The sequence below is a fragment of the Pristiophorus japonicus genome, chromosome 4 (genome assembly GCF_044704955.1).
Source record: "Pristiophorus japonicus isolate sPriJap1 chromosome 4, sPriJap1.hap1, whole genome shotgun sequence".
In the NCBI taxonomy this organism is placed as follows: Eukaryota; Metazoa; Chordata; class Chondrichthyes; family Pristiophoridae; genus Pristiophorus; species Pristiophorus japonicus.
The window spans coordinates 186,015,322-186,042,768 of NC_091980.1; the positions used below are offsets into that span (position 1 = coordinate 186,015,322).

Genomic DNA, 27,447 nt, shown 5'->3' on the forward strand with positions numbered 1-27,447 from the left:
TATAGGCTTTTTAATGAATGGGCCAAATTGGGCATCACTATTTATATACACACACACCAGAGGTATATAAACTATAGTTATTCTCATCTCCGCCTCTCCTCTCTTTCCCCCCCCCCCCCCCCCAAAAGAGATATACATTACTGTGAGGAAGCACAACAAATCTACATTTCTGCTGTAGAATGAGGAATACCAAAATAATTCAAGAATGACTGACTACACAAAACAAACATTTACACACGAGAAAAATTGTCACTATATTTGTCAGATGTGTATTCAAACCATTCTATACAATGAAATATCCACAAGTCCAGATGGGAAAATGAGTATTTTTAATGAGTTAAACTTGCAACTTTTATTTAAAGAAAACAATATAATGAAATGCAATTATCACAGGAAAAGAACTGTTTAATTCAAATTTAGATGCATCTTTAAAGTAATATATATTAATTGCACATTATGATGGAATAAATGGAGATCTTGTGCATACATTTTCTTTAAGTACTGCATATTTAAACATACTTCCAATAATTGCAAGCACTCTGGTCCCAAGTAAACAAATTAAGTTTTGTATTTCTTTTGACAGATATCCACTACTTTCTACTTACATCAACTTCCATTTACTTGGGCTAAAGTCCACTTTTACTATATTAACATACTCAACACTCACTGCTTAATCTGCACTTGCAACAGAAGGTGACCTTGACATTGACCGAGAGCGCGAGCGAGTTCGAGATCTTGGCCGCTCCAATGACGCAGGAGATTTGGATGGTGAAGGCGAACGGGCTTTTTGTTCCCGGATAGGGACACGAGATCGACTGCGAGAACGGGATTTACTGCGGCTTCTACTCTTTGACCTACTGTAGGATTTGCGGCTCCTGGAGCGAGAGCGGCTACGAGATCTTGAAAACGTACGGCTACGTGAACGCGACCTGCTGCGAGACCTAAATATAAAAGGGGAAACAAGAACTACCCATTTAACATGCTCACGTCAGTTTTTCTCGTCTGTCGTTACAAAAAAACAATTTAAATCCGGGTTCAAATATAGATGGCTCTCAGCTGAGAGCCAACACCATTCCTTGCTAAACCGATATTCAAAAGTGACCTCACCTTTTCACTACTGGTGCCAATATGGCAAAATATGTAACAGTTTAATAAGCTTTGTTTCGACACCCCCCCTAAATCCACTCATGGGATGTGGGCAGCGTTGGCAAGGCCAGCATTTATTGCCCATCCCCAATTGCCTTCGAGAAGGTGGCAGCATGCCACTATTTCAGAGGACAGTTAAGAGTCATAAGAACATAAGAATTAGGAACAGGAGTAGGCCATCTAGCCCCTCGAGCCTGCTCCGCCATTCAACAAGATCATGGCTGATCTGGCCGCGGACTCAGCTCCACTTACCTGCCCGCCCCCCATAACCCTTAATTCCCTTATTGGTTAAAAATCTATGTGATTTGAATACATTCAACGAGCTAGCCTCAACTGCTTCCTTGGGCAGAGAATTCCAGATTCACAACCCTCTGGGAGAAGAAATTCCTTCTCAACTCTGTTTTAAATTGGCTCCTCTGTGTTTTGAGGCTGTGCCCCCTAGTTCTAGTCTCCCCGACCAGTGGAAACAACCTCTCTGCCTCTATCTTGTCTATCCCTTTCATTATTTTAAATGTTTCTATAAGATCACCTCGCATCCTTCTGAACTCATACGAGTAAAGACCCAGTCTACTCAATCTATCATAAGGTAACCCCCTCATCTCCGGAATCAGCCGAGTGAATCGTCTCTGTATCCCCTCCAAAGCTAGTATATCTTTCCTTAAGTAAGGTGACCAAAACTGCACACAGTACTCCAGGTGCGGCCTCACCAATACCCTATACAGTTGCAGCAGGACCTCCCTGCTTTTGTACTCCATCCCTCTCGCAATGAAGGCCAACATTCCATTCGCCTTCCTGATTACCTGCTGCACCTGCAAACTAACATTTTGGGATTCATGCACAAGGACCCCCAGGTCCCTCTGCACCACAGCATGTCGTAATTTCTCCCCATTCAAATAATATTACCCCCCCTCCGCCCGCCCAAGGTGGATGATCTCACATTTTCTGACACTGTATTCCATCTGCCAAATTTTAACACTGTCCCCTCTTCCAGGTCATCTATGTATATTGTAAACAGTTGCGGTCCCAGCACCGATCCCTGTGGCACACCACTAACCACCGATTTCCAACCTGAAAAGGACCCATTTATCCCGACGCTCTGCTTTCTGTTAGTTAGCCTATTCTATCCATGCTAATACATTTCCTCTGACTCCGCGTACCTTTATCTCCTGCAGTAACCTTTCTGCGGTCAATGACATTGCAGTGGGTCTGGAGTCACATATAGGCCAGATCAAGTAAGAATGGCAGATTACCATCCCTAAACGACATTAGTGAACCAGATGAGTTTAAGACAATCCGGTTTCCAGAACTGTTTAATTAACTGAATTTAAACTCCCCAGCTGCCATGATGGGATTTGAAGTAGTGTCTCCAGATTAGTCCAGGCACCTGAATTACTAATCCAGTAACATAACCACTATGATACCGTACAACTGCTTTAAGAATTTTCTAATTTTTTGTAAATTCAAAAATGTAATTTTTTCTTCAGCATTTTAAAGCAAGTCACCAACTTAAAAGATACAGTAATTCTGATTTATAAGTAATGGAAGCTGTGATGTTTCAGTATCTAATATTTCCAACAACACAATTGTATAACATTTCACTTAATAAAACAGAGATGAGATTAATTTGTGTGGTACTTACCTACGATGTTTAGGTTCCTCAATCAGTCTGATCTTTCTTCCATTTATTTCTGAGCCAGAGAGTTTATCAACAGCATTCTTCAAATCACTATACGAGGCAAACTCAACAACCCTAAGAAAAGGACATTTAATTTTTCCATTAAATTTATCTTTTTCCAATTTGGACACATCAATGAATCTAGTTTTTGGTACACTGATCAAGCAGCTGGAGAATATCAAAATGCTCGGATCCTGAGAAAACACCAGTACTGTTGTAACACTGGCTTCCCTCCTGCTCAGGTCCTCAAAGTGAACCACATAAATGTTGACATTTTCCAGTGTACCGAGTATGGTAACAACATTTGTTCAGACTTCACTGTACATGCCACAGGCAAACAAAATAAGGTCACGAGTAGAAGATATTACATACAAACTCTAAACATTGCACAACTAAATCCGACAATAACGGTTTTGGATTTAGACATTCAACAACTTGCATTCACCTAACAACTTTAACATAGAAAAACATTCCAAGGCGCTTCATAGAAGCTTAAAAGACAAAAGTTGATGGAGATAAACTAGGTATAACTCAAAGCTTACTTAGAGGTGGGTTTCAAAAAAGGTCTTAAGAGAGGAGGAAATTCCAGAGGATAGGGTTTAGATGGCTGAAGGTGGGTGGTCAAGAGACACCCTGGAGGAATGCAGTTATTGGAGGATTAAAGGACTAGAGAAGCTTATAGAAATAGACCAAGCCATTAACAAAGTTAAATATGGGGATGAACATTTTACGTTTGAGATGTTGGAGGAACGGGAACCAATATAGTTTAGGTTTGATGGGCGAGCAGGATAGGATGAGAGTTTTTGAATAGCTGAAGTTTATGATGGGTGGAGGATGCAAGGCTGGCCAGGAGAGCATTGCAGTAGTCAAGTCCAGAGATGACAACGGTTTGAATGGGGGTTCAGCAATTAAAGGGCTGAGGCAAGGGGAAGAGACAGGTGATATTAAGAGGTAGAAACAGGCGATCTCTGTGGAGGAGTCATAAGCTCAGTTCAAATAGGAGGCCAAAGCTGCAAACAGTCTGATTCAACCCGAGACAGTGGCCAGGGAGGAGGATGGAATTGTTGGTGAGGTTATGGAGTTTGCGGTGGAGGATTAAGCTAATAGCTTTGATCGTCCCGATGTTTAACTGGAGGAAATTGTGGCTCATCTTGGATGGGATGCCAGACAAGCATTGACAACAGAGACAGTGTGTGTGTGTGTGTGTGTGATGGTGGTGGGTGGGGTGGGGAAAAGAGGTGGTGGAGGTGTAGAGCTGGGCATCATCAAGATGAGATTACAGCAATCAAAGTTTGTCTCAAAAGATTAGTATTACTGCCATCAAGGGCAGTAGACCGCGTATACTATTTGGTGCAAGTTTAAAAAAATGTAGTGGTTTTGGTAACACTTGGGTCGACCAACCAGCTTTTGTTAACATACCAACATTCATTCATTTAACTCACCCTTCATTCATTTTGTGCCTGTGTGCATCCGCAAATGTAACTTCTCCAGCCTGTCTCATGAAATCTTTCAGATCCTGTGCAAGATCAGATTAGTTAGTTGAAACAAACTATATGCACACTTACTCTTATCTGCTAACAAAGTCACTACAAAAGAAACCAAAGCTAATTTCATCAAAATTTATTACCTTCCTGTACAATTCCCTAGGCTATTCAACCAGCCAAATGCAAGAAGAACTTGCAGAGGTACCATCACGACTGACGACCTGATGGCGCTCTTCAGCACCCACTCGACGCGAGCCCTCCCGGACATCACCCATCCTAAAGGCGGGCTTTGGCGTTGCCATGGGAACAGGAATTGCTAAATCTTGTGTTGTTACCAAGGGCTCCTCACTCACTTCAAATCGAGCTTCCAACCAAACCTACTAGCGAATTTCTTTCAATCAAGGACCTCACATTTTAGAGTCAGCTCTCAAAACTCGACTTTAGGACAACTCGTTACCAGCATTTTCAGAGGCGCAGGAACGAACCCCGGCACTTAAGCTAGCGCCCACCAATGTTGGTCAGACCAGCATAATACAGATCACCAACTGATTGAAACGTAGGACAGGCAATTCAACTAGGCCCAAGAGACCAAGCCAGAGCGATTAGGAAAACGTCACTCGTCACAAGGCCAACGATACGAGAGGCTGGTAAATAAAGGTTTTAATATTTGGTTAAAGTTTGCACACAATTCAACACAGAAACCAAACAAAAATGTCATACTTAAGGTTTGCAGAATAAGTAAGCAATTCAGACAAATTACTTAAATTACATCATTATGCTAACGGTTAAAATTCCTAAAGTTGCAGTAATGAATATTTTGTAAATGGAAAATTTAAAATTAGTTTGGTATAGTTTGGCACCTTCAAATCATTTTCCTTTGCTGCTGTCCCTTCTTCCCTGGGGAGGCCATCTATGGTCAGGCTTAGTGGCGTAAGTTTGAAATCAAATGCAAAGCATTTAGGTTCAATTTAGGCCAACCTTCCAGACAACTGACCTGACCACACTCCCCCACGCCTTTTTTTTTAGGAAAATAGGAAGTGCTCCTAATGGTGCCAAGTTAGTTGATTTGAATTTGGTTGGCACTACAAGCAGCATTGGAGAAGAAAAAAAAATCTACAATGGCACCAATTCCTGACCACTATCCAGCAACCTGTTAGAAGCATGCATATGGGCAAAATAATATCCAGATTGGGCATGACTGCAATAACTCCAAAGTAGAATTGCTCGCCATTCGTTACCAGCCAGCCTTATACAAGAGAAGAATCGCAACTTGGTCAGGGGGCTGGAGAAACAGTGCTCTCCATGGAATCATATCCAGCACGAGCCACTGGCTTCAGGAGAAAAAAGAAAAATCTGAGGGAGAACTGGAGGTAGAAAAAAAAGAAAACATATCTAAAATTAAAAGCACATTCTGCTACTGCCTTTAATGATAATGTGCTCACAAATATTGCACATTTGACAGTTTGTCTTGCAAGGTATCAGCAGTATTTTTTTTTAAAAAGGCAAATTTTGGGAATGAGTAACAATTACATTAATTAAGCACAACTGGTAAGATTTTACACAAGAGACAGTCATGAAGTTTCTGCAAGTTTTCTTCTAAAGATCCCAAATACGACTAGGAAAACGTAGTAACATAGAATGGCATCTTGCGTTTGTATGAACAATAACAGCACCATCTATGAAATACATCCGTTTGCTGTAATCCTTGTTAGAAGTTAAACTCACTATTTACAATCTATAGTACCCCTCTTGCAGACAAAATTAACGGTACCACAAAAGTTAACTAGCTAATTCCACGCATTCCAACAGGGCAAGACAAATTTCAGTTTCCGATCATCAATTTAGTGCCATCAACTTTCTCAACTAGTCATATAGCAGTGTGGGCTTTGACTGAATTTTCCATTAAAGATTTTGGCAGTCCCCATTACATAGGTCTTCACCAATAATAGTGTCACACCCACCTGCTTTTTACAGTAAACTATCACCTAACCTTGAAAGCACTTTTCATACTAAATTACATTCCATCTCAGAACAAATTTAATTATAGCAGTTAAATCACAAAAAGCACGATTCACCATTATATTGCAACATACCTGCCAACTAACTCTCGAAGACAAATTCTCAACAATCAGTCTGTTCTCTGTACGAACCGGAGGTCCATTTCTGAAACACATTCCAACAAATACATTAACTGGAATTCGCAACTGTGTGTTGGGATTCCTCCCATGTTTTTAATTGAAATTTAATTTCTAGTAGCCAAACTTCAAGTCATGGATTTTTGACATATGATGATATATTAGCAGGATGCAATGCAATTACTGGGCACCAATGTACTTGTATGGACTTTAGTATATTTCCATAAATAACTATAACGTCTGTCTAACGAATTGGTCCCCAGCAATGAACAAATGCTGCAAAAACAACGCTGATGGCATCAATTAATGGGGATAATTTTCAGGATTACATCACCCAACCAAAATGCCTCTTCTTATTTGAAGTATCAGAAACACTCAAACGAGACATAAAACTTTAAAATCCAAATACTTCACCGAGGGGCACAGCCAACTAACGAGAATTTAGAATTGTTAAGTGACGACTCCACATGCCCCTTCTCAAAAGGACCAGTATTTAATTATTTTCATGTCTCCAGCAGAATTTTAATCCACTTCATTGTACGTAAAACACTTCAAGGTGTTCCTGGGAGATGCAACAAAGTACTATATCAACGCAAACTTTAAAAAAATGATAGCTATTCATGTACAAGATATAACCACCACCACAACAAGCAGGAGAGGGAGAGGATTGAGGGTTAGAGTTAAAACCGGGAACGCACTCCCAAATTGCCATGCATTGTGCCGATTATCGGGGCGTCCGAGTGCCCCAAAATGGAGAGGCGGGATACTTATTTAACACAAATCTGGCTCCTGCAGTGTAATTGGGAGTTCGAATTAACATTCTCCACAACTGCACGGGTTTGGGAAACCAAACAGTGAAATGGAGGCGGGAACTGCCAGCTCCATCTGTGGACCAGGAAGAGGAGCAGGACCCCCCCGCCCGATTGCCGGGGACAGCATAAAGCATACATAGAGGATAAAATATCAAGGAGACAGCTCACTACACTCACATGGGCAATTAGGAATGGTCAATAAGTGCTAGCATCGTCAGCGATACCCATATCGCATGAATGAATTTTTAAAAAATCCAGATTGTAGTTACCACAAACCCATTCCAAGTGCACATTATGTGAACGCACAAGGACAGATTATACGTAATCCCACAATAATTTCCTCTCCTAGTTTCACCAACAAGTTGCCCTCTTGGCTAATTTTCACAAGAGACTAAACAGTAAGAACTGCAATGGCACCACAACAAGCCAGATCCCATTGTCACCCATGCACTTCCAGCAGGTGCGCCTAAAATGTGATCAAGATTGGGAACGATGCCCAATGTTCCCCTCTCTAATAATTGACACCGAGGCCAATTGTAGACCCCTATTGTAGCTTTACCCATTATCAGCACAGGCTGGCGATCAAACCTTGGGCTTTCCATGCGTTAGTCAATGGATAATATTGGTGAGCTAGCAGTACACCACTTAAATAGAATTTATGATGCTCCTGTAGAACTGTCTCACCTTCCCTCACTACGTGGGCGTCGTGGGCTAAAGCGACCTTGATATCGTCCTCCTCCACGCCCTCCTCTAGGCCGTGCTCTTGCATGTTCAACTGTAACTCTAGAAACAAAATATTCACTTAATGAAAAGACCTATTTTAATAAAAGTAACAGCTACAGAGCAGCACATTTTGACTTCTTGCCTTTCATTGCACAATTCTTTTCCATCCAGTTCATAAACAGCATCTTCTGCATCTCTGTGATCCTCAAACTCCTAAGAGTAAACACAGTAGTAATAGTTTGGCAGTGTTTAAAAAGTATAGATAAATTTACATTCACACGCTAGTTTGCTCGTTTAGAGGTTCTCAAGTTGAAGAACACTGTGTTAGTTTAAGTTACAATGTTCAAATCTTCTGAATTGAAAAACCTTACCACAAATCCAAAGCCATTCTTCAAGTCAATTTCCTTTATTCGCCCATATCCTTTAAAGAATTTTTCCACATCCCTTTCTCTGGCATGAGGGCTCAGTCTACCAATGAACACACGGGAGCTCATTTTATCTGGTGGCATTCCATAGAAAATAACGTTAGTCACAAGAAACTGCTCTATTAATTTTGAATGTTGAAAGAACTACTCATTTTATACATATTTAGTAGACACACAAATCAAAGCAGACCTATCTTGGCATTACTCAATGAGTCGAATGATATGCCACATTATGACAATAAGTGTTATACCATACAATGGGAAGTAAGGTTGCATAGACTATGCTTGTATGTCCTCGAATATAGAAAAATAAGGAATGATCTATTTGAGATGTTTCAGGTGATCAAAGGAGTTGACAGGGTAGAAAGAAATGATTTCCTCCGATGGGAGAGACTAGAACTGGGAACATACCCTTAAAATTAGAACTTGGCTGTTCAGGGAGTGAGAAAGCACTTCGCACAAAGGATAGTGGAAATCTGTAACTCTGTAGGCAGACTTACATTTATATAGTGCCTTTCACGACCACTGGACGCCTCAAAGGGCTTTACAGCGGAAGAACTTTGGGAGTGTAGACACTGCTGTAAAGGTGGGAATCGCGGCAGCCAATTTGTGCACAAGCAGCAATGTGATAATGATGAGATAAAACTTTGTTATGTTGATTGAGGGATAAATATTGGCTGGGACACCGGGGATAACTCCCCTGTTCTTCTTCGAAATAGTGCCATGGGATCTTTTACGTCCACCTGGGAGAACACTCAGTTTAACGTCTCATTGGAATGATGGTACCTCCAACAGTGCAGCACTCCCTCAGTACTGGAGTACTTAAGTCCCTGGAGTGGAACTTGAACCCACAGCCTTCCGACTCAGAGGCGAGTGCACTACCCACTGAGCCATGGCTGACACATACAGTTGTATGGGCACTTGGTACAGGAGGTGGCAATTGGCAGGAAGACAGATACTTAAAGTTGAGGCTGGAAACTGATGAGAAAGAATGTACAGGTGTTTCGGGCAGGAGGCAATAGGAATGAATGCTAAATAGGAAGTGACAGAAATACAGTTGTTCAGGATGGGAATAGCAAAATGTACAAAGAAAGTGGGAACAGCCATTTGGGGTGGGAGGTGACATGAGTAAATTGGCAGGGGATTACAGGATGTGGGAATGATGCGTGAGCAAAAAGCAGAGACAGTTGGCACCTGAATTCTGGAAAATGGTAGTGGCTCTATAAGATGAGTGTAACTATTGGAAAGAGTTGTGGAGTCACTCATCCCCATCAGTCTTCCCCTCCATTCTCTCCCGACCAGCACTTTCCTCATCATCGCCTCATTTGTAAATCCCAATCTTAGTGTGCACCAGCAAATTGGCAATTTTTAATTTTAAAAAAAGTGTTTAAAACACAAAAACTCAGCATTTTAAAAAGTGCAGATTTATGACCAAGACCACATATTGAGGATAAGCATGCCCATCATAGGACAGGCCAAAGGCAAACAAGAGTAGGAGCAGAACTGAAATCAGATAAACAATGCAAGGGGCAGTGATGAGACTAATGCGGGAGTAAAAGTTGGACCAAGCTACAACACCAAGTCGGGTTAGCACAAAGTAGTCTCTCAGGTCAGCAGGAAGTTGGACAATAAAATAGTAATCAACATATCAAGAGTATGTGCCCGAGAGAGAACATTTATAGGCAATAATTTGTTTGTTCTCTTATCACAAAACCCTTCTGCATTGCAGGAGTTGCTCATATACATTTATTAATTCACGTTGTTCCACTTGCCCTTTGCTTTCATGAATAAAGTTATTATACAAATAGTTTCTTATGTAATAAAACTTGAAACTCTTTAAAAAGTGAACTTAAGTCCCAGCTTCTGTTCGAAGTTAGCGGACCTCAGGAGGGGCAATACGATTGGAATCAGCGCTGGGGAAAGCAAAATAAGCACGGGTTCTAATGTACCTCTACATCCCAAACGTTTACCGACAAAAAAAAATATCTGCCTACAGATGGGCATGAGGCGGCGCCCAGGCTGGGCTGTGATTTCCCCCACTCTATTTGTCGGCATGGGATGGCGGAGAGCTCATGGAAGCAGACGCCCGCATTACTCCGTGTAACGGGGGTGGGGCGGATGGTTTTGCTTGCGCCGTTTGCAAACGTAGGAAATTCAGACGTTTAAAATAAAAGGTCTAACTCAACTTTCTGACCTAAAACCCGGGGGGGGGGGGAAATCAATCGACAGTGCAGGGAAGGTAAACAATAGGGAGATGTACAGACCGAGTATCTGCGCCTCATACAGGCTCCCACCCTCCGCTCCACAAGCATGGCGTTCCCTTCCTCCCCATCGCTCTAGTGGCCAACAATCCCGCGCAATGGAAGGCGCGCGCTTGGGCTCCCCCTCCCCCACCACCCTACACAAAATGGCGCAGATCCCGCTCCCGCATCGAGCGCTCAACGGGTTCCCATCGCCGAAGGGCCCACACGTTTAGTTCCAGCGGGAAATGCGGATTTTCTGTAGCGGACGAATTGCGGGGCATCTCCGGGGGCGGAACAGCCGCCCCCTCTCTCTCTCTCCCGCCACAATCATCATCCCACGGTCTTATAAAACACTCAACCGACCGCGACAGAAAGGGGGGGAAATCCACCCGATGGTCGGCTTCTGGCCTTTTCCATCTGCACCGCTAAAGCGGCCCTGCGGCTTCCCCTGCCCCGTTTACCCGCTCCCTCCGTGTTACCTGCTCGGACGCTCGGCTGAACTGACGCAGCTGAAATAAAAACTGATGCACAAAATGGAGTCCGACTCCCGACGGCAGCCAATCCGCTGGCTGTTCTTGCGTCACTTCCGGACTCTGTTGCATCACCGGCCGATTGATAGTCGATCTTGAATGTCGCTGAGCTGCCCCAGTGTGAGCAAATTGGCGCTTCGCGGGCCCGGAGCGCTGGTGTACTGGAACTTTCCTCCAGGAGGGCGCCACTATAAAATAATTTAACCCGAGCTCCACTCGACAATAACTTGCATTTATAGAGCGCTTTTAATGTAGTAAAACGTCCTAAGTCGCTTCACAGGAGATTTATCAAACAAAATTTGACACCCGGCCACATAAAGATTAGGACAGGCTTGGTCAAAGAGGTAGGCTTTAAGGAGCGTCTTAAAGGAGGAAAGAGAGGTACAGAGGCAGGGTGATTTAAGGAGGGAATCAAACTGAAAGCATAATGCAAACTAAATCATTATTTAATTATTGTGGTCAATTACACAATGAACATCTCGTGCCCACTGGGCACGGAGGGCCTCGACCTACCAGTGGACAGCACAAGGAAATCTGAAGAGTAAGGTAGTTGGTGCTGTAAAATTCTACTCCAAACATGCAGTATCAAGTGTGCAACCAACCCCTCTATTTCCCTCACCATTCATGCCTCAAGACATGTTTCTGTTGCGTCTGGAGCTGGCAATGGAATTCTGGGTTTCCCATAATGCAGAGTGTTATGAAAAGTACCAAGAGCTGTTGACTTGTGAAGGTTCAGAACCCAAAATAAACTACTCTTGGAAATGCCATATAGATGGGATTCAAAACTATTGGAGTGATTGAAGTTGGCCTTTGCCTATGTAACAGTCATGGAATGTCAAAAGTAACACATTTCAATATAAATATATATTTTATATAGTTCTGTAGTGTTACATTTATATGGCACCTTTAACATTAAAGAGTTCCAAGATGCTCCACAAATAGAACTAAGTAAGTGAAACAGGAAGAGTGATTAGCAGGAATAATTGAAAGCCTACTTTAAAAAGTTGTGTTTTGAGGTGGAGAGTTGGTGCAGCAGGGGGCTGAGGGAAGAAGTTGAGGTAGCTGAAAACTGAGTTACAAATGGTGGAGTAAAGGTAGGGAATTGCACATAAAGCTAGAATCAGAGGCATAGAGCATGCAGGACAGGATACAAGGCTGGAGGATATTGCAGAGATAGGATGGAGCAATTTGAAAACATAGATTTAAAAATTGAGTCATTCGGGGACAGGGAGGAAAGAGTTTGAGAGGTTAGGTGTTGATTGGGGAGGAGGGTCAAGGGAGCTGAAGGTGTGTCTAATGCAAATTATGAATTTGGAAAGAGCAGAGAGGATGGGAATGAAACTGAAATAATGAAGGTTTGGAGCTAGAATGGGTGCGAAGGTCAGAGCAGGGGACTGGTGGGGGGTGGTGAGAGGAAATCACAGAGGTAGCTGCACAACTTGTCTCAATCTTAAAGATGTTAAAATCCATGAGCTCCTCACTTTTGATGTTTGAGGTGAGAATGGAAGGGCAGGGGATAGGGTTTAATTTATGGTTAGTTGTAAAAAAAAAAGGAGCCTAGGATTGTCCTTGTCCTCCAGGATGTTCCTGGAATTGCAGGCAATTTTGGCTAAGGAGAGAGGTGTGTCATGGTTGGGTCAAATCTGAAGTTGGAGGACTAGCTCTGACTTGAGTAAGCGAAACTTGGAACTGGATCAGGGAGATGGCAGAGGTGGGAGTCATTGAATTATTTGTGCCATAGACAGAGGCGAGGGATCAGTAAACAAAATTGACAGCAACAAAGATACTGTGATAGATGGAGAGTCTCTAGTTGGGAATTTGCGAGTCAACCTGTGAGGTTGTTATGGGAGAGTCTTTGGGACCGAAATTGCCCCTCTATAAGGCCGGTGACTCTCTGCAGAGGGGCCGCCATTTTAAACATTGCCCTTCCTCAGGGTCAGAGCGGTGTAGGGGACCGCCCCACTACCCCATACCGACCGGCAGCAACCTCCTCCTGAAATTGCCCCGTGGGAAATTGCCCTGTTGCAGAATTGCGCCACAAGAGTGGCGCTGCCGCCGACCATCAGGTACGTATGCGATATCCTGTCAAAGGCCTTCTGGTCCAAGCTGATTAAACAGGTGTCCACCCTCCTGTCCTGCACATAGGCGATCGTATCCCTGAGTAGCGCGGGGCTATCAGAGATCTTCCTGCCGGGGACAGCGCAGGTTTGGTCTGGGTGGATCACCAGCTCCTGTTTGCGATGACCTTCGACAGAATCTTGTAGTCCACATTGAGCAGCGAAATGGCCGCCAGTTTTTGATTTGCTCCCTCTCCTCCTTCTGCTTGTAGATGAGGGTGATGATGCCTTTCCTCATTGATTCTGACATGCTGCCTGCCAGAAGCATACCTCCGTATACTTCCAGCAGGTCTGGGCCTATCCAGTCCCACAGAGCCGAATACAACTCGACCCCTTTATCTTTTTCAGAGGCAGAGAATGAGGATTGTAGCTATGGAGGAATATAGAGGGATGTGGGTGGAAGTGCGCAGAGATAGTCTGGTCGCTGATCACGACCTTTGGTGCGAGAGCAACGAAAGAACAAGGCTGGCCTGAACAAGAATATAACTGGGAGAGGGTAGGAGGGCAGTAAACTCAGAGCAGTGTGGGTTAGGAGAATTTGGGTATAGAACAGTGCACATGCACTGACAAAAGTACATGAATTCTCCTACATAGGATTATTTCTCCAATGACTCCTTTGATCTGAGACATTGCAACCAGAACAAGTGCATGATGGGAAACATCATTTTCTCTACACTTCGCTACTCAGGAGCAGAACATCACAATTTAATTTATTAAGCAACATCATTATAATTAAACGAGGCTATTCAATAGACCTCAATCAGTTCAGACAGTTGTATCTTGCAGCAGATACTCCCTTGCAGTCTGGTCTTCCCCTGATAACAACTGACATTGTAGCAACAACCAAACTGCTGATTATTTAACTAGTCTGTTGACTGAAAGAGAAGGTTTGTTTGGAACTTATCACAATGGCAGTTATGGGCTTTAGATGTTGTTTGTAAAGTTAATTTATGTACAAGTGATGTAGAGAATAAAAATACTCTTCTCCCACCCCCGCCACCCACTTTTTACTTCACCCGATAAATGTTGACTTTACCTGGGATAGTTCAAAGGACACCAGCAGTCCTTTGTTACCGCATCCAAGGTGTTATTCTAATGTGCAAGTTACACTAAGTCATCATCATCATCAGAGGTAGTCCCTCAGAATCAAGGAAGACTTGCTTCCACTCCTGAAGTGAGTTCTTTGGTGGCTGAACAGTCCAATTCGAGAGCCACAGGCTCTGTCACAGGTGGGACAGATAGTCGTTGGGGGATGGGGAGGGTGGGACAGGTTTGCCACAAGCTCTTTCCGCTGCTTGTGCTTGATTTCTGCATGCTCTCGCCGTTGAGACTCGAGGTGCTCAGCGCCCTCTCGGATGTACTTCCTCCACTTAGAGCGGTCTTGGGCCAGGGACTCCCAGGTGTCAGTGGGGATGTCGCACTTTATCAGGAAGGCTTTGAGGGTGTCCTTGTAGCGTTTCCGCTGCCCGCTTTTGGCTCATTTGCCGTGAAGGAGCTCCGAGTAGAGCACTTGCTTTGGGAGTCTCGTGTCTGGCATGCGGACTATGTGGCCAGTCCAGTGGAGCTGATCGAGTGTGGTCAGTGCTTCAATGCTGGGGATGTTAGCCTGAATGAGGATGCTGATGTTGGTGCGCCTGTCCTCCCAGGCTAATTGTAGCCAAGACCAATGCTGTCTTCATCAGTAGTCCACATAAGAATAGTGATCAGAAATAGGAATCCTGGATGATTCTACCAACCTAATTTTGTCCTGACTCCATTTGTAGCATCATGTCTGAGATCAACTAACTCAGTACACACTGACTATCTGGTCTTTGTTAATATTTGATTGAAAGTTAGCAAGATAATTATAATGGTCGTCGTCTCTTCCATTTATCTGTGCTTCATCTTCTCATTTTTTGCTCTCAGATTTTTGCCTTAATATTTTTGTCTTGTTTTTCTATCTTACAAAGTTTCTATTTCTGACAAATGGTCATCGACCTGAAATGTTAACTCTGTTTCTCTCTCCACAGATGCTGCCTGACCTGCTGAGTATTTCCAGCATTTTCTGTTTTTATTTCAGATTTCCAGCATCCACAGTATTTTGTTTTTCTATTTTCTATGGTCTAGTTCTCCTTTCTCACATGTCTTGGTAGGTTTCTCTCATTCCATTTTTCTTCTTGTTAGCTTTCCATATCTCCCTTTCCTAGTCTCCATATTCATCTTTCTAGTCTTTAAAAGATTGCAAGAGTAGGAGAGATCATTCTCTAAACAGTTCACTTTAACATCACTTCTTTGAAAATGCTAGTTATTTTGTTAAGACTAACTGTTCTGTACTGCTGCCCATTAACTTGTGCACAACTTTTGCTGTTCCCACATTGCGATGATCATGGTCGAAGGGCCAGATCATTCTAACTGGCTGAATTCACACAAAGAGTGCTACAAAGGTGAGGTACTGAAAGACTGTCAACACTTGGAAGAACCATACCCTACATGAGTCAGCACTTTTAGGAGAGTTATACAAGGGGAGAAAAATCAGATAACAATTGGGGAATGGGGGGTAATTAAAAACTAATTTTAGTTTATGGCATTGTTTCAACTCCTGAATTAGATTACAAGCTTGGTTTGTTCACTGGTTTCTATATATTTTGATTGCTGATTATAGATTTTATTACAATAAAAACCATTAGCACGATTCTCCAGAGCCAATGGATGTCAACAAGGAAACTAAGACAGGTTCAATGTTGATATACTGAACTATATACGTTCAAAAAGGAAGCCATACATCTGACTCACCAGACATCCTTTAATACAGGGTAAAGAAAGACTTGGATTTATATAGTGCCTTTCACAACCTCTCAAAGCGCTTTACAGACAATTAAGAACTTTTGGAGTGTAGTCATTGTTGTAATGTGGGAAACGTGGCAGCCAGTTCGCACACAAGCAAGCTCCCACAAACAACAATGTGATAATGACCAGATTATCTGTTTTTTTGTTATGTTGATTGAGGGATAAGTATTGGCCGGGACACCAGGGATAACTCCCCTGCTCTTCAAAATAGTGCCATGGGATCTTTTATGTCCATTTGAATCAAGAAATAAAAATAACTTTCTCATTTTAAAACAAAAGTTAAATTAGGAAGTTGTTCACAGCCCTTTCCAGTGCTTCTCAGTACATGACTATCTAACAAAATGGGTTGACTCTTAATTTTCTATCCCTAATGTGAAGACATTCTGTCAGCCTCAGTACTGTACCTTAGTTGGGTTTATGAACTCGGTGTGTGGAATTGCAGCTATAATTTACTGTCTACTCCTCATTAGTCTGCCTCTTGTTTTAGCCTTAAATATTTGTCTGGGGAAAAAAAACCTTCTGTATTGATTTTTTTAAAAACTCATCATACATGTGGCTGTTTTTTTAGGCGGGCACTGGAAGACTGGCATAAAACTGGCTCATCTACTTTTTCCCTTAAAAGATCTCTGCCTCAACCTCTGGCAAAGCATTCTATGTTCCAATAACTAACAAAACCACAGATCTTGAATTAGGTGGATTTCAATTTTATTTATGATTTAAGAACATTTTATTTGACTTCCTACGCAAGAAAAGTTCACTGTATAAAAGTTCTGAAATATACCTACAAAGTGCAGGTGGTTCAAATCTAGGTATAGGTTTCTGCCAGTGAATAATTAGTCTGCAAAACAAATTGCCCTGTGATTCAGTAACATTTATGTACAAAGAAAATTAGGACTCAATTAATCTTGTACAGAAAATTGATACCTCATCTTTGTCATAGCACTATTTTCCTCCTCCAAAAGAATGCAGCTCCTGCTGGCCAAACTTGTGCAAAACAGAATGGTGACATCTGCTTTGGCAACAGGAATCAGATAATGCAGAAGCTAAAATAAAAACAGAAAATGCTGGAAATCTCAGCGGCTCAGGCAGCATCTTTGGAGAGAAACAGAGTTCACATTTCAGGTCAATGACCCTTGGTCAGAAGCTACTTACTTTGAAGAAAAATTTAACATTAAAAAAAGAACTTGCCTTTATATAGACATCTCAAAGTGTTTTACAGGCAATTAAATACTTTTGAAATATAGTCACTGTTGTAATGAAGGAAATGCGGCAGCCAGTATGCGCACAGCAAGGTCCCACAAACAGCAATTAAATAAATGACTAGATCATGGGCTAGATTTCCTATTAGCCCCTCAACGCCCGATTGCCCGCTGAGAAGAACCGCTAACGTTCGATGAGTAACTCTGGCGAGAATTTCCATTTTTATGTTTAAAGTCATTAAAACTAATCGCCCAGTGAGAAAATGGCCGTTGCACACTCATTGTCGGTGGTTTTCTCGGCCGTTAAGTGGAAACTTAGTAACATGGGCGGTCGTTACCGGAATGGACGGTAAGTATTTAAAATTTAGTCCGAGGCTGCGATTGGGCCTAGGGAGGGGGGGAAACTTAAAAAAAAATTTCAATGAAAAAAATAAAAACGTTCAAAGCATTCCCAAGACACTTTTATACCTAATTGCTGTTTTAAAATTAAAAAAAAAGAAATAAAGAACCTTTAACTCACCTTTCTTTGCAGAGTACTCACCTATCGCCCTGTTTAAGCAGTTTTTACAGGGCGGTTCTCTCAGTGATCTGGACATCGGCGGTTGAGGCCAAACTTACGCCCTGGCGGTTGTTCTCACGTTGCACGTGGTGGGGTTTGGTCCCGGTGGGTGTGTTCCCATGTGGGCGATACCATGAAAAAACTTAAGGGAAAACTTTCGCTGGGCGGAAAAACAGCTGTACCGCCGAGAAAATGGGGGAGAAATGATAGGAAAATCTAGCCCCATGTTTTTTAGCAGAGTGCTTATCTCCACAAACATTTTGTGTCCTTTTGCGCATACATGCTCGATCCAGTCGCGCATGCACAGTATGATATATGAGGATGCCGAAAGTTTAGCCGAGCAATGTGAAATAAAAACAGAATGCTGAAAATCCCAGCGGGTCAGGCAGCATCTGTGGAGAGAAAAACAGAGTTAACGTCTCGGGTCAACGATCCTTCGTCAGAACTGCCAAATGTTCGAAAAGAGCACATTCTTAAGCACTGAAAGAAGGAGTGGAAGAAAAAACAAAAGGGAAAGTCTGTGATGGGGGGACGGCAGGAGAGATTAGAGAGACAAAAGGGATGATGGACCGAATTGAAATGGTAATGATAGAGGTTAGATAAAGGTTAATCCGGATAGGGTGTGAATGGCGTAGCAATGACCAGCTGCCATTATAGACAAAGAGAAGGGAAAAAAACATAAGATGGGGGGGTGGTGAGGGAAAGGGGATCAAAGATGGTCAGAGGTTATGCTCTGAAATTGTTGAACTCGATGTTGAGTCCAGAAGGCTGTAAAGTGCCTAAACGAAAGATGAGGTGCTGTTCCTCAAGCTTGCGTTGAGCTTCATTGGAACAGTGGAGGAGTCTGAGGATGGAGAGATCAGAGTGGGAGTGGAGCGGAGAATTAAAGTGACAGGCGACTGGAAGCTCAGGGTCACATTTACACACTGAACAATGTGGAGCTCATTGCCACTCGATCCTGGAGCTGGATCTAGATTATCTCCAGGACTTTGGCCCAGAATATCGCTGTGATCATCTACACAAACATTTTCTCGGCCTTCTGAAAGAGAGAGGAAATTGGAGATGGGAGAGAGAGAGAGTGGGGCAGATAGAGGGAAACTGGGGAAAGAGAGAGACTGGGAGAGAAAGAGACTGGGGGAGAGAGAGAGACGGGGGAGAGAAAGAGAGACTGGGGGAGAGAGAAAGAAAGAGACTGGAGAGAGAGATAGACTATGGAGAGAGAGAGACTGGGGAGTTGGAGAGAGAGTGACTAGGGGGAGAGAGGGGCAGAGAGAGAGAGAGACTGGGAGGAGGCAGAGAGAGAGGGAACTCGGAGAGGAGGTCAGGATCCTGGGGGGGGGGGGGGTGGTTAAAGAGCACCGAAAGCACAGTGGGGATGGGGGCAAGAACGTGATCCAGGTCTAAAGAGTGGGGGGGGGGGGGGCGGGGTTTGAGAGCAAGAAAGTGATCCAGATAGTAAGATGGATCACTTTCTTCCAACCCCATCCCATTTACACCCGCACCACGTTTTCCCACTCCTCCCTCTACACCTGGTTGATTTCTTGGAAAGCTTGGTGCGTGCGTAACAAGTGACATGATTGGAGTGGACGAAATCTGGAAGTCACGACACTCACTATTCACTTCATACCCAATAAACTTGCTAACAATCTGTGACCCACATACAGTGCCCCATCTATGGCACCCAGCGGCGGGCAGGAGGGAGGGGCGTAAGGCCAGGAATTTGTTGGGGGGAGGTCATGAATCCATGGGGGAGGAACTTGGGTAGGGAGAGAAAGTCAGGAATTGGGCAGGGGGAGATGGTCAGGAAGTCAGGGTGGGGGGAGAAGGTCAGGAACTTGGGCAGGGGGAGAAAGTCAGGTACACGGGGGCGGGGGAAAGAAGATCAGGAACTTGGGCAGGGGGAGAAAGTCAGGATCCGGGGGCGGGGGAGAGAAGATCAGGAACTTGGGCAGGGGGAGAAAGTCAGGTACACGGGGGCGGGGGAGAGAAGATCAGGAACTTGGGCAGGGGGAGAAAGTCAGGACCCAGGGGTGGGGGAGAGAAGATCAGGAACTTGGGCAGGGGGAGAAAGTCAGGACCCAGGGGTGGGGGAGAGAAGATCAGGAATTGGGCAGGGGGAGATGGTCAGGAAGTTGGGGCGGGGGAGAGAAGATCAGAAACTTGGGCAGGGGGAGGTGGTCAGATACATGGGCTGGGTGGGGGGTGGGGTGGTGGAGATCAGAAACTTGGGTTGGGGGGAAAGGGCAGGAACTTGTTTTGGGGGTGGGAAAAGGTCTTATCCCGTGAGAGTGAGCCTGGTCTGTTCTAAGTGAACTCTCTTCTGTCTGGAGTCGGCAGTCAGAATGGCTCGAATTACACTTTGCAAAGTCACTGATTACGTAGGCAGGGTGGTTCTAATTACACATTCCAGAAAAACTGCTGGGCATGTCTTATCCTCCAAGGGGACCAATCAACAATCAGGTCTTGTGATCAAGGGGACCCAATCAGAGCTTTATGTGTTACAAATATATGCATCCGTTTTTAGATGCTCTTTGAGGGATAAGTGTTGGACAGAATTTCCCTGCTCTTGTTCGAATTGTGCCTTGGGATCTCTTACATCCACCTGAGAGGGCAGATTTAATGTCTTACCCAAAAGATGCCACCTCCTGTAAAGTCCTTACTCTACAGCATGAAACCACACGAGGCACCTTCTGGGGACAAGGTCACTCTGTGACCTGAACTCTTTATTCACAGGACTCCAAAGACAGTGACCCTGCGTGGGACCTCCCTTTTTATACCTGAGTGATCAGGTAAGGAGTGTCTCCCACAAGTTCACCCCTTGTGGTCAAGGTGTGCATCAAGGTTGAGTGTATACAGTAATACAGTAGTGTTACATTGTGGTTACATACATGACATCACCTCCCCCCCACAAAGTCTTATTGGAATCATAGGTTTAGTCTTTCAGGTGGTCTATGCTACCTCGTGGAGTGCCGCAGTTGGGGCTCTGGTTGTTGGACACTGACGTGAGTGTCTGTCACCTGTGGTGATTCCGGCCTGTCCGGGCTGACCTCAGGGACTGTACATTCTTCTTGATTGCTCTTGTTGCTCGTTCACTGGCGGTGTGGTGAGCTCCATCTCATGGTCTTCTTCAGGTACCTCCGTGTCGATGCTGAACCTTTTTTTTTACTTGGTCCAGATGCTTACGGCATATCTGACCATTGTTGAGTTTTACCACGATGACCCTATTCCCCTCTTTGTAAATTACAATGCCCTCAAGCCATTTGGGCCCCATGGCGTGATTGAGGACGAATACAGGATAATTTTTTTCCATACATCTCCCCCTCGCATTACGGTCATGGTACTCATTTTGTGACTTGCACTTGCCCTCAACTATGTCGGTCAGGACTGGGTGATTGAGGGACAACCGAGTTTTGAGTGTCCGTTTCATTAGTAGCTCTGTGGGTGGGACCCCGTGAGCGAGTGCGGTTGGGATCTATAGGCCAGCAGGAGGCGCGATAAGCGGCATTGTAGGGAGGGCCCTTGAATCCTGAGCATACTTTGCTTGATGATTAGGACCGCACGTTCCACCTGGCCATTGGAGGCCGGCTTGAATGGCGCAGTCCTGACGTGGTTGATGCCATTGCCCGACATAAACTCTCGGAATTCGTAGCTTGTGAAACATGGGCCATTATCACTAACCAGGATGTCCGGCAAACAATGGGTTGCAAAGATTGCACGTAGGATTTCCACTGTGGTGGATAACGTGCATGAATTCAGAATGATGCACTCGATCCATTTCGAGTACGCATCTACCACAATAAGGAACATCTTACCCATGAACGGGCCCGCGTAGTCAACATGAATGCGTGACCATGGCCTGGTGGGCCAGGGCCACGGGCTGAGCGGGGCCTCCCTGGGGGCATTACCCAGCTGGGCACACGTTGTGCACTGGCGAACACAGTGTTCCAAGTCTGAATCAATTCCAAGCCACCAAACTTGTAACCGGGCAATGGCCCTCATCAACGCAATGCCTGGGTGCTCGCTGTGGAGTTCCCTGATGAAAGCCTCCCTGCCCTTCTGGAGCATAACTATCCGGCTGCCCCATAGTAGGCAGTCGGCTTGGATGGAGAGCTCATCCATCCATCTGTGGAACGGTCTGACCTCCTCAGGGCATGCTCCGTGTGCGGCCGCCCAATCCCCAGTCAGGGCACATTTCTTAATCAGGGATAGGAGGGGATCTCTGTTTGTCCAGATTTTGATCTGGCGGGCTGTGATGGGGGAGCCTGCGCTGTCAAAGGCATCGACAGCCATGACCATCTCGGCGCTTTGCTCCACTGCCCCCTCGGTGGTGGCCAGTGAAAGCCTGCTGAGCGCGTCAGCGCAATTTTCAGTGCCGGGCCGGTGCCGGATGGAGTAGTCATAAGCAGCCAGCGTGAGAGCCCATCGCTGTATGCGAGCTGATGCATTGGCATTGACAGCCTTGCTGTCTGACAACAGGGATGTTAATGGCTTGTCGTCCGTCTCCAATTCAAACTTCCTACCAAATAGGTACTGATGCATTTTTTTTATATCGTAGACACATGCAAGCGCTTCCTTCTCGACCATCCCATATCCCCGTTCTGCTTGAGAGAGCGACCTGGAGGCATAAGCCACAGGTTATAGTTGCCCCTCAGCATTGCCCTGCTGCAACATACACCCAACCCCTTAGGATGATGCATCACATGTCAGAACCAAGTTTTTACAGGGGTCGTACAGGGTCAACAACTTGTTTGAACAAAGTAGGTATCGCGCCCGATCAAAAGCCCGTTCCTGACAGTCCCCCCAAAACCAATCACAACCCTTACGCAGGAGCACGTGTAGCGGCTCCAACAACGTGCTCAAGTTCGGTAGAAAGTTCACGAAATAGTTCAACAGTCCCAGGAATGAACGCAACTCCGATGTGTTGCAGGGCCTGGGTGTTCGTCGAATCGCCTCTGTTTTGGATTCGGTGGGCCGAATCCCATCTGCAGCAACCCTCCTGCACAGAAACTCAACCTCAGGAGCTAAGAATAAACATTTAGACTTTTTGAGTCGCAAGCCTACCCGGTCCAGTTGGCATAGCACCTCCTCCAGGTTGTGGAGGTGTTCCTCGGTGTCTCGACCCGTGATGAGGATGTCGTACTGGAATAGATTTAAGCAGGCTTTCCATGTTTCGTTGAAAAATCGCGGCCACTGATTGAATGCCAAACGGGCACCTGTTATAAACAAACAGTCCCTTGTGCGTGGTGATGGTGGTCAGTAGTTTAGATTCGTCGGCCAGTTCCTGGATCATATAGGCTGAAGTGAGGTCCAACTTGGTGAACAGCTTCACGTCTGCCAGTGTGGCGAAAGGGTCCTCCGGTCTCGGGAGCGGGTATTGATCTTGTAGGGATACCCGATTGATGGTGGCCTTGTAGTCGCCACAGATCCTGACAGAGCCATCCGCTTTTAGTACGGGAACGATGGGGCTCGCCCAGTCGCTGAATTCAACAGGCGAGTTGATGCCCTCTCTGAACAGCCGGTCCAGTTCGCTCTCAATCTTTTCCCACATCACATACAGCACCGCTCTGGCTTTGTGGTGCACTGGCCTGGCCTGGTGATGTGTATCACTACTTTAGTGCCTTTGAAAGTCCCGATGCCAGGTTGGAATCGTGAATCGAATTGTTGTAGGACTTGTGAGCACGAACTTCGCTCCACAGATGACATTGCGTGAACATCCCCCCATTTCCAGTTCATCTCGGCTAACCAGCTCCTCCCCAACAGTGCAGGACCATTGCCCGAGACAATCCAGAGCGGCAGCCGATTCACTAACCCATTGTGTTTGACAGCCAACATTGCACTACCTAGCACTGGAAAGATTTATTTCGTGTAAGTTCGTAATTGCGTGTCAACACGTGCTAATTTGGGTCTACTGGCTTTAAGTGGCCATAGCTTTTCGAATTGCTGAATGCCCATGAGTGACTGGTTGGCCCCAATGTCCAGCTCCATGCGTACAGGGATACCGTTTAATAAAACCTTCATCATCATTGGTGGCGTTTTAGTGTATGAACTGTGAATATTCGCCACATGGACCCGCTGCACCTCGGCGTCCATTGATTTGCCCCAAAGGTCATGCTGCCTCAAAGAACCCTCTTCTGGTCCATCCGCCTCATATATTAGTCTGGTTGCAGGCTTCCTGCACATTCGAGCTAAGTGGCCACTGAAATTGCAGTTCCTGCAGACAAACTGTTGAAAGCTGCAAGATCTAGCTGAGTGTTTTCCCCCATAGCTCCAGCATGACTTAAAGTTTCCATTATTGGGAACAACAGGGCTGTGGCCAGGCATTCCGTGCTCACTGTCCCTTTGACTGCTCTTAAGTACCCTATTAATGGGTGTCAATGGCCCCATCCCGGGCCGCATTGTCCACTGTGATGGCGTGAATGTCCGCTCAGCCTGCCATTGTCTCTGTTGAAGTCCTGCTCTGGGGTCTATTGCTTCGGACTGCCCCTGCCTGCCTGCGGGGCTCTGAGTTGCATTAATGATGTTGACTCCCTGATCCATCGCCGCGTTAGAGGCAGAATTGCGCGCGTATATTATTTTCGTCTCTTCCTCCCCCGCCATGAAAATTTGAGCCATCAACGCCGCCGCTTCCAAGTTCAAATCCTTGGTCTCAATTAATTTGTGGAAAATTCCCTCATGACTGATGCCCTCGATAAAGAAGTCCCTTAGCATCTCCCCCCTGCAAGTGTCTGTGAGCTTACAGAGGCTGGCCAAATGCCGGAGGTCCGCTACGAAGTCCGGTATGCTCTGTCCTTCATCACGTCGGTGGGTGTAGAATCTGTGTCGGGCCATATGTATGCTACTCGCCGGTTTGAGGTGCTCCCCGATCAATTTGCTAAGTTTTTCAAAGGTTTTGTCCGCCGGCTTTTCAGGTGTTAGTAAGTCCTTCATGAGCGCGTAAGTCTTTGGTCCGCAGCTGGTCAAGAGATGAGCCCTTCGCTTGTCGGCCGCTGCATCCCCCGGCCAATCTTTCGTAACGAAACTTTGCTGAAGCCTCTCGACAAAATCGTCCCAGTCTTCCCCAACACGGTACCGTTCCTCTGTGCTACCGGTGGCCATTCTCGTGGTTCGTGAATTCCCATTTCTCGTTGCCAATGTAAATTCCTTACTTTACAGCATGAAACCACACGAGGCACCATCTGGGGACAAGGTCACTCTGTGACCTGAACTCTTTATTCACAGGACTCCAAAGACAGTGACCCTGCGTGGGACCTCCCTTTTTATACCTGAGTGATCAGGTAAGGAGTGTCTCCCACAAGTTCACCCCTTGTGGTCAAGGTGTGCATCTAAGTTGAGTGTATACAGTAATACAGTGGTGTCACATTGACACCACCAAATGACACCTCCAAATGCAGCACTCCCTCAGTACTGCACTGAAGTGCCAGCCTAGATTATGTGCACTAGTCTCTGAAGTAGAGCTTGACCTATGAACTCTGATTTCTAGGTAGAAAGAGGGACGAGGTCCTGCAAGCATATTTGAGGAAGCTAGGAAAGAGATTCAAAAGCGGGATCTCAAAGGTAGTAATTTCCAGATTACTCCTGGTGCCTCGAGCTAGTAAGTATACAAATAGAAGGATAGAACAGATGAATGCGTGGCAGGAGAAATAGTGCAGGAGGGAGGGCTTTAGATTCCTGGGACATTGGGACAAGTTTTGGGGGAGGTGGGACCTGTACAGGCCAGATGGCTTGCATCTCAACAGAGCCGGGGCTAATATCCTCATACTCCCGCTGGAGGGAGAGGGGTTTGCTAGTGCTGTTGGGGAGGGTTTAATTTTGGCAGGAGGATGGGCATCAGGTGTACCATTAGAAGGGAAAAACAAAATGCATAAAGGATTGGGAGAGGCAGATAGCACTAGAGTAAGAAATAGTAAGGTATTAGGTAGGGTCGGACTAAGAGAGAATACAAGAAGGTCTAAGATAGATTTACAGTGCATGTGTGCAAATGCACGAGGCGTGGTAAATAAGATTGGTGAGCTGCAGACGCAAATAGCCACACGGGAATATGATGTCATGGCGATAACGGAAACCTGGCTCAAAAAAGGATAGGATTGGGTATTAAATATTCCCGGATATAAAGGTGTTCAGGAAATATAGGGAAGGAAAGGAAGTGAGGTGGCAGTATTGGTTAAGGAGAATGTTACAGTGCTGGATAATGAGGATGTCCTGGAGGGGTCAAGGACAGAATCTATTTGATTAGAGTTAAGAAATAATAGAAGTGTTATGACACTACTAAGTGCATTCTATAGGCTACCAACTCATGGGAAGGATATAAGGGAGCAAATTTGCAGAGAAATTACAGAGAGGTGCAAGAACTATAGAGTAGTGATAATGGGGAACTTCAACGATCTTAATATAGACTGGGATAGTAATAGTGTAAAGGGCAGAGAGGGGGAAGAATTTCTGGTGTGTTTAGGAGAACTTTCTTGATCAGTACGCTTCTGGCCCAATGAGGAGGAATTGCTGGATCTGGTTCTGGGGTATGAGGTAGGGCAAGTGGAGCAAGTGTCAGTAGGGGAACATTTAGGGAACAGTGATCATAGTATCATAAGATTTGGATTAGCTATGGAAAAGAACGGAGAAATCTAGAGTAAAAATGCTTCATTGGAGGAAGGCCAATTTCAGTGGGTTGAGAACTGATCTGGCCCGGGTACAGTTGTGGAACATTCCCACGTGTGGGAAAGGTAGGGCAACCAGCGTTAGAGCTTCTTGAATGACAAAAGAGATAGAAAAATTAAGCAGAAAAAGTGCATGTATGACAGATTTGAGCTTGAGAATACATGTGAGAATCAGACTGAATATAGAATGTTCAGAGGGGAAATGAAAAGGAAAACAAGAGGGGCAAAAACAGTACGAAAATATAAAAGCAAAATACTGCGGATGCTGGAATCTGAAATAAAAACAGAATGCTGGAAATCTCAGCGGGTCAGGCAGCATCTGTGGAGACAAAAACAGAGTTAACATTTCAGGTCAATGACCCTTTGTCAGAACTGCTGAATGTTTGAAAAGAACACATTCTTGAGCACTGAAAGGGGGAGGGGAAAAAAGAACAAAAGTGATAGGGTGGAAGGCAGGAGAGATTAGAGAGACAAAGGGATGATGGCCGAATTGAAATGGTAATGACAGAAGTCAGAAAAAGGTTAATCTGGATAGGGTGTGAATGGCGTAGTAATGACCAGCTGACATTATAGACTTTCTGCTTCCTTTCTTGTGTTTGATTCAGTATCTGCTAAGACTCACTTTCCCATCCACATCTCTTTCCTGAGGAACTGTCTCCGCCTCAGACTTAATCCACGTGGATTTCAACTGAAATTCCACCCTTCATGTTTTGAATGCACCCAGGATTATAGATATCTCTGCAATATTCAGTGTTCCGCCAAGCACTGCTCTCGCCGCATCCTGAGATCCATACAACACTATGCACTGCCACATGCACGCTCTCGACCTCTCTCTTCAACAGCACTGACTCACTCTATCTCTAAGCTGTCCTGGCCCGTAGTTCCATTTCATCCTTTGCCTCATCTGGCGCTTTAACCAAAA

General features: G+C 45.0%; 1 protein-coding gene across 1 annotated transcript; it reads right to left on the minus strand.

Moving 5' to 3' along the window:
• Positions 1–312: 312 nt before the first annotated feature.
• Positions 313–11,219, minus strand: LOC139263192 (serine/arginine-rich splicing factor 5-like). Its single transcript, XM_070878898.1, has 8 exons — positions 11,123–11,219; positions 8,347–8,474; positions 8,118–8,188; positions 7,937–8,035; positions 6,399–6,468; positions 4,264–4,337; positions 2,786–2,896; positions 313–941 (listed from the first exon to the last, which is right to left on the minus strand). Exons 2-8 carry the CDS (start codon positions 8,467–8,469, stop codon positions 671–673), a joined length of 819 nt encoding a protein of 272 aa, XP_070734999.1. The 5' UTR covers positions 8,470–8,474; positions 11,123–11,219; the 3' UTR covers positions 313–670.
• Between the last annotated feature and the right edge of the window lie 16,228 nt (positions 11,220–27,447).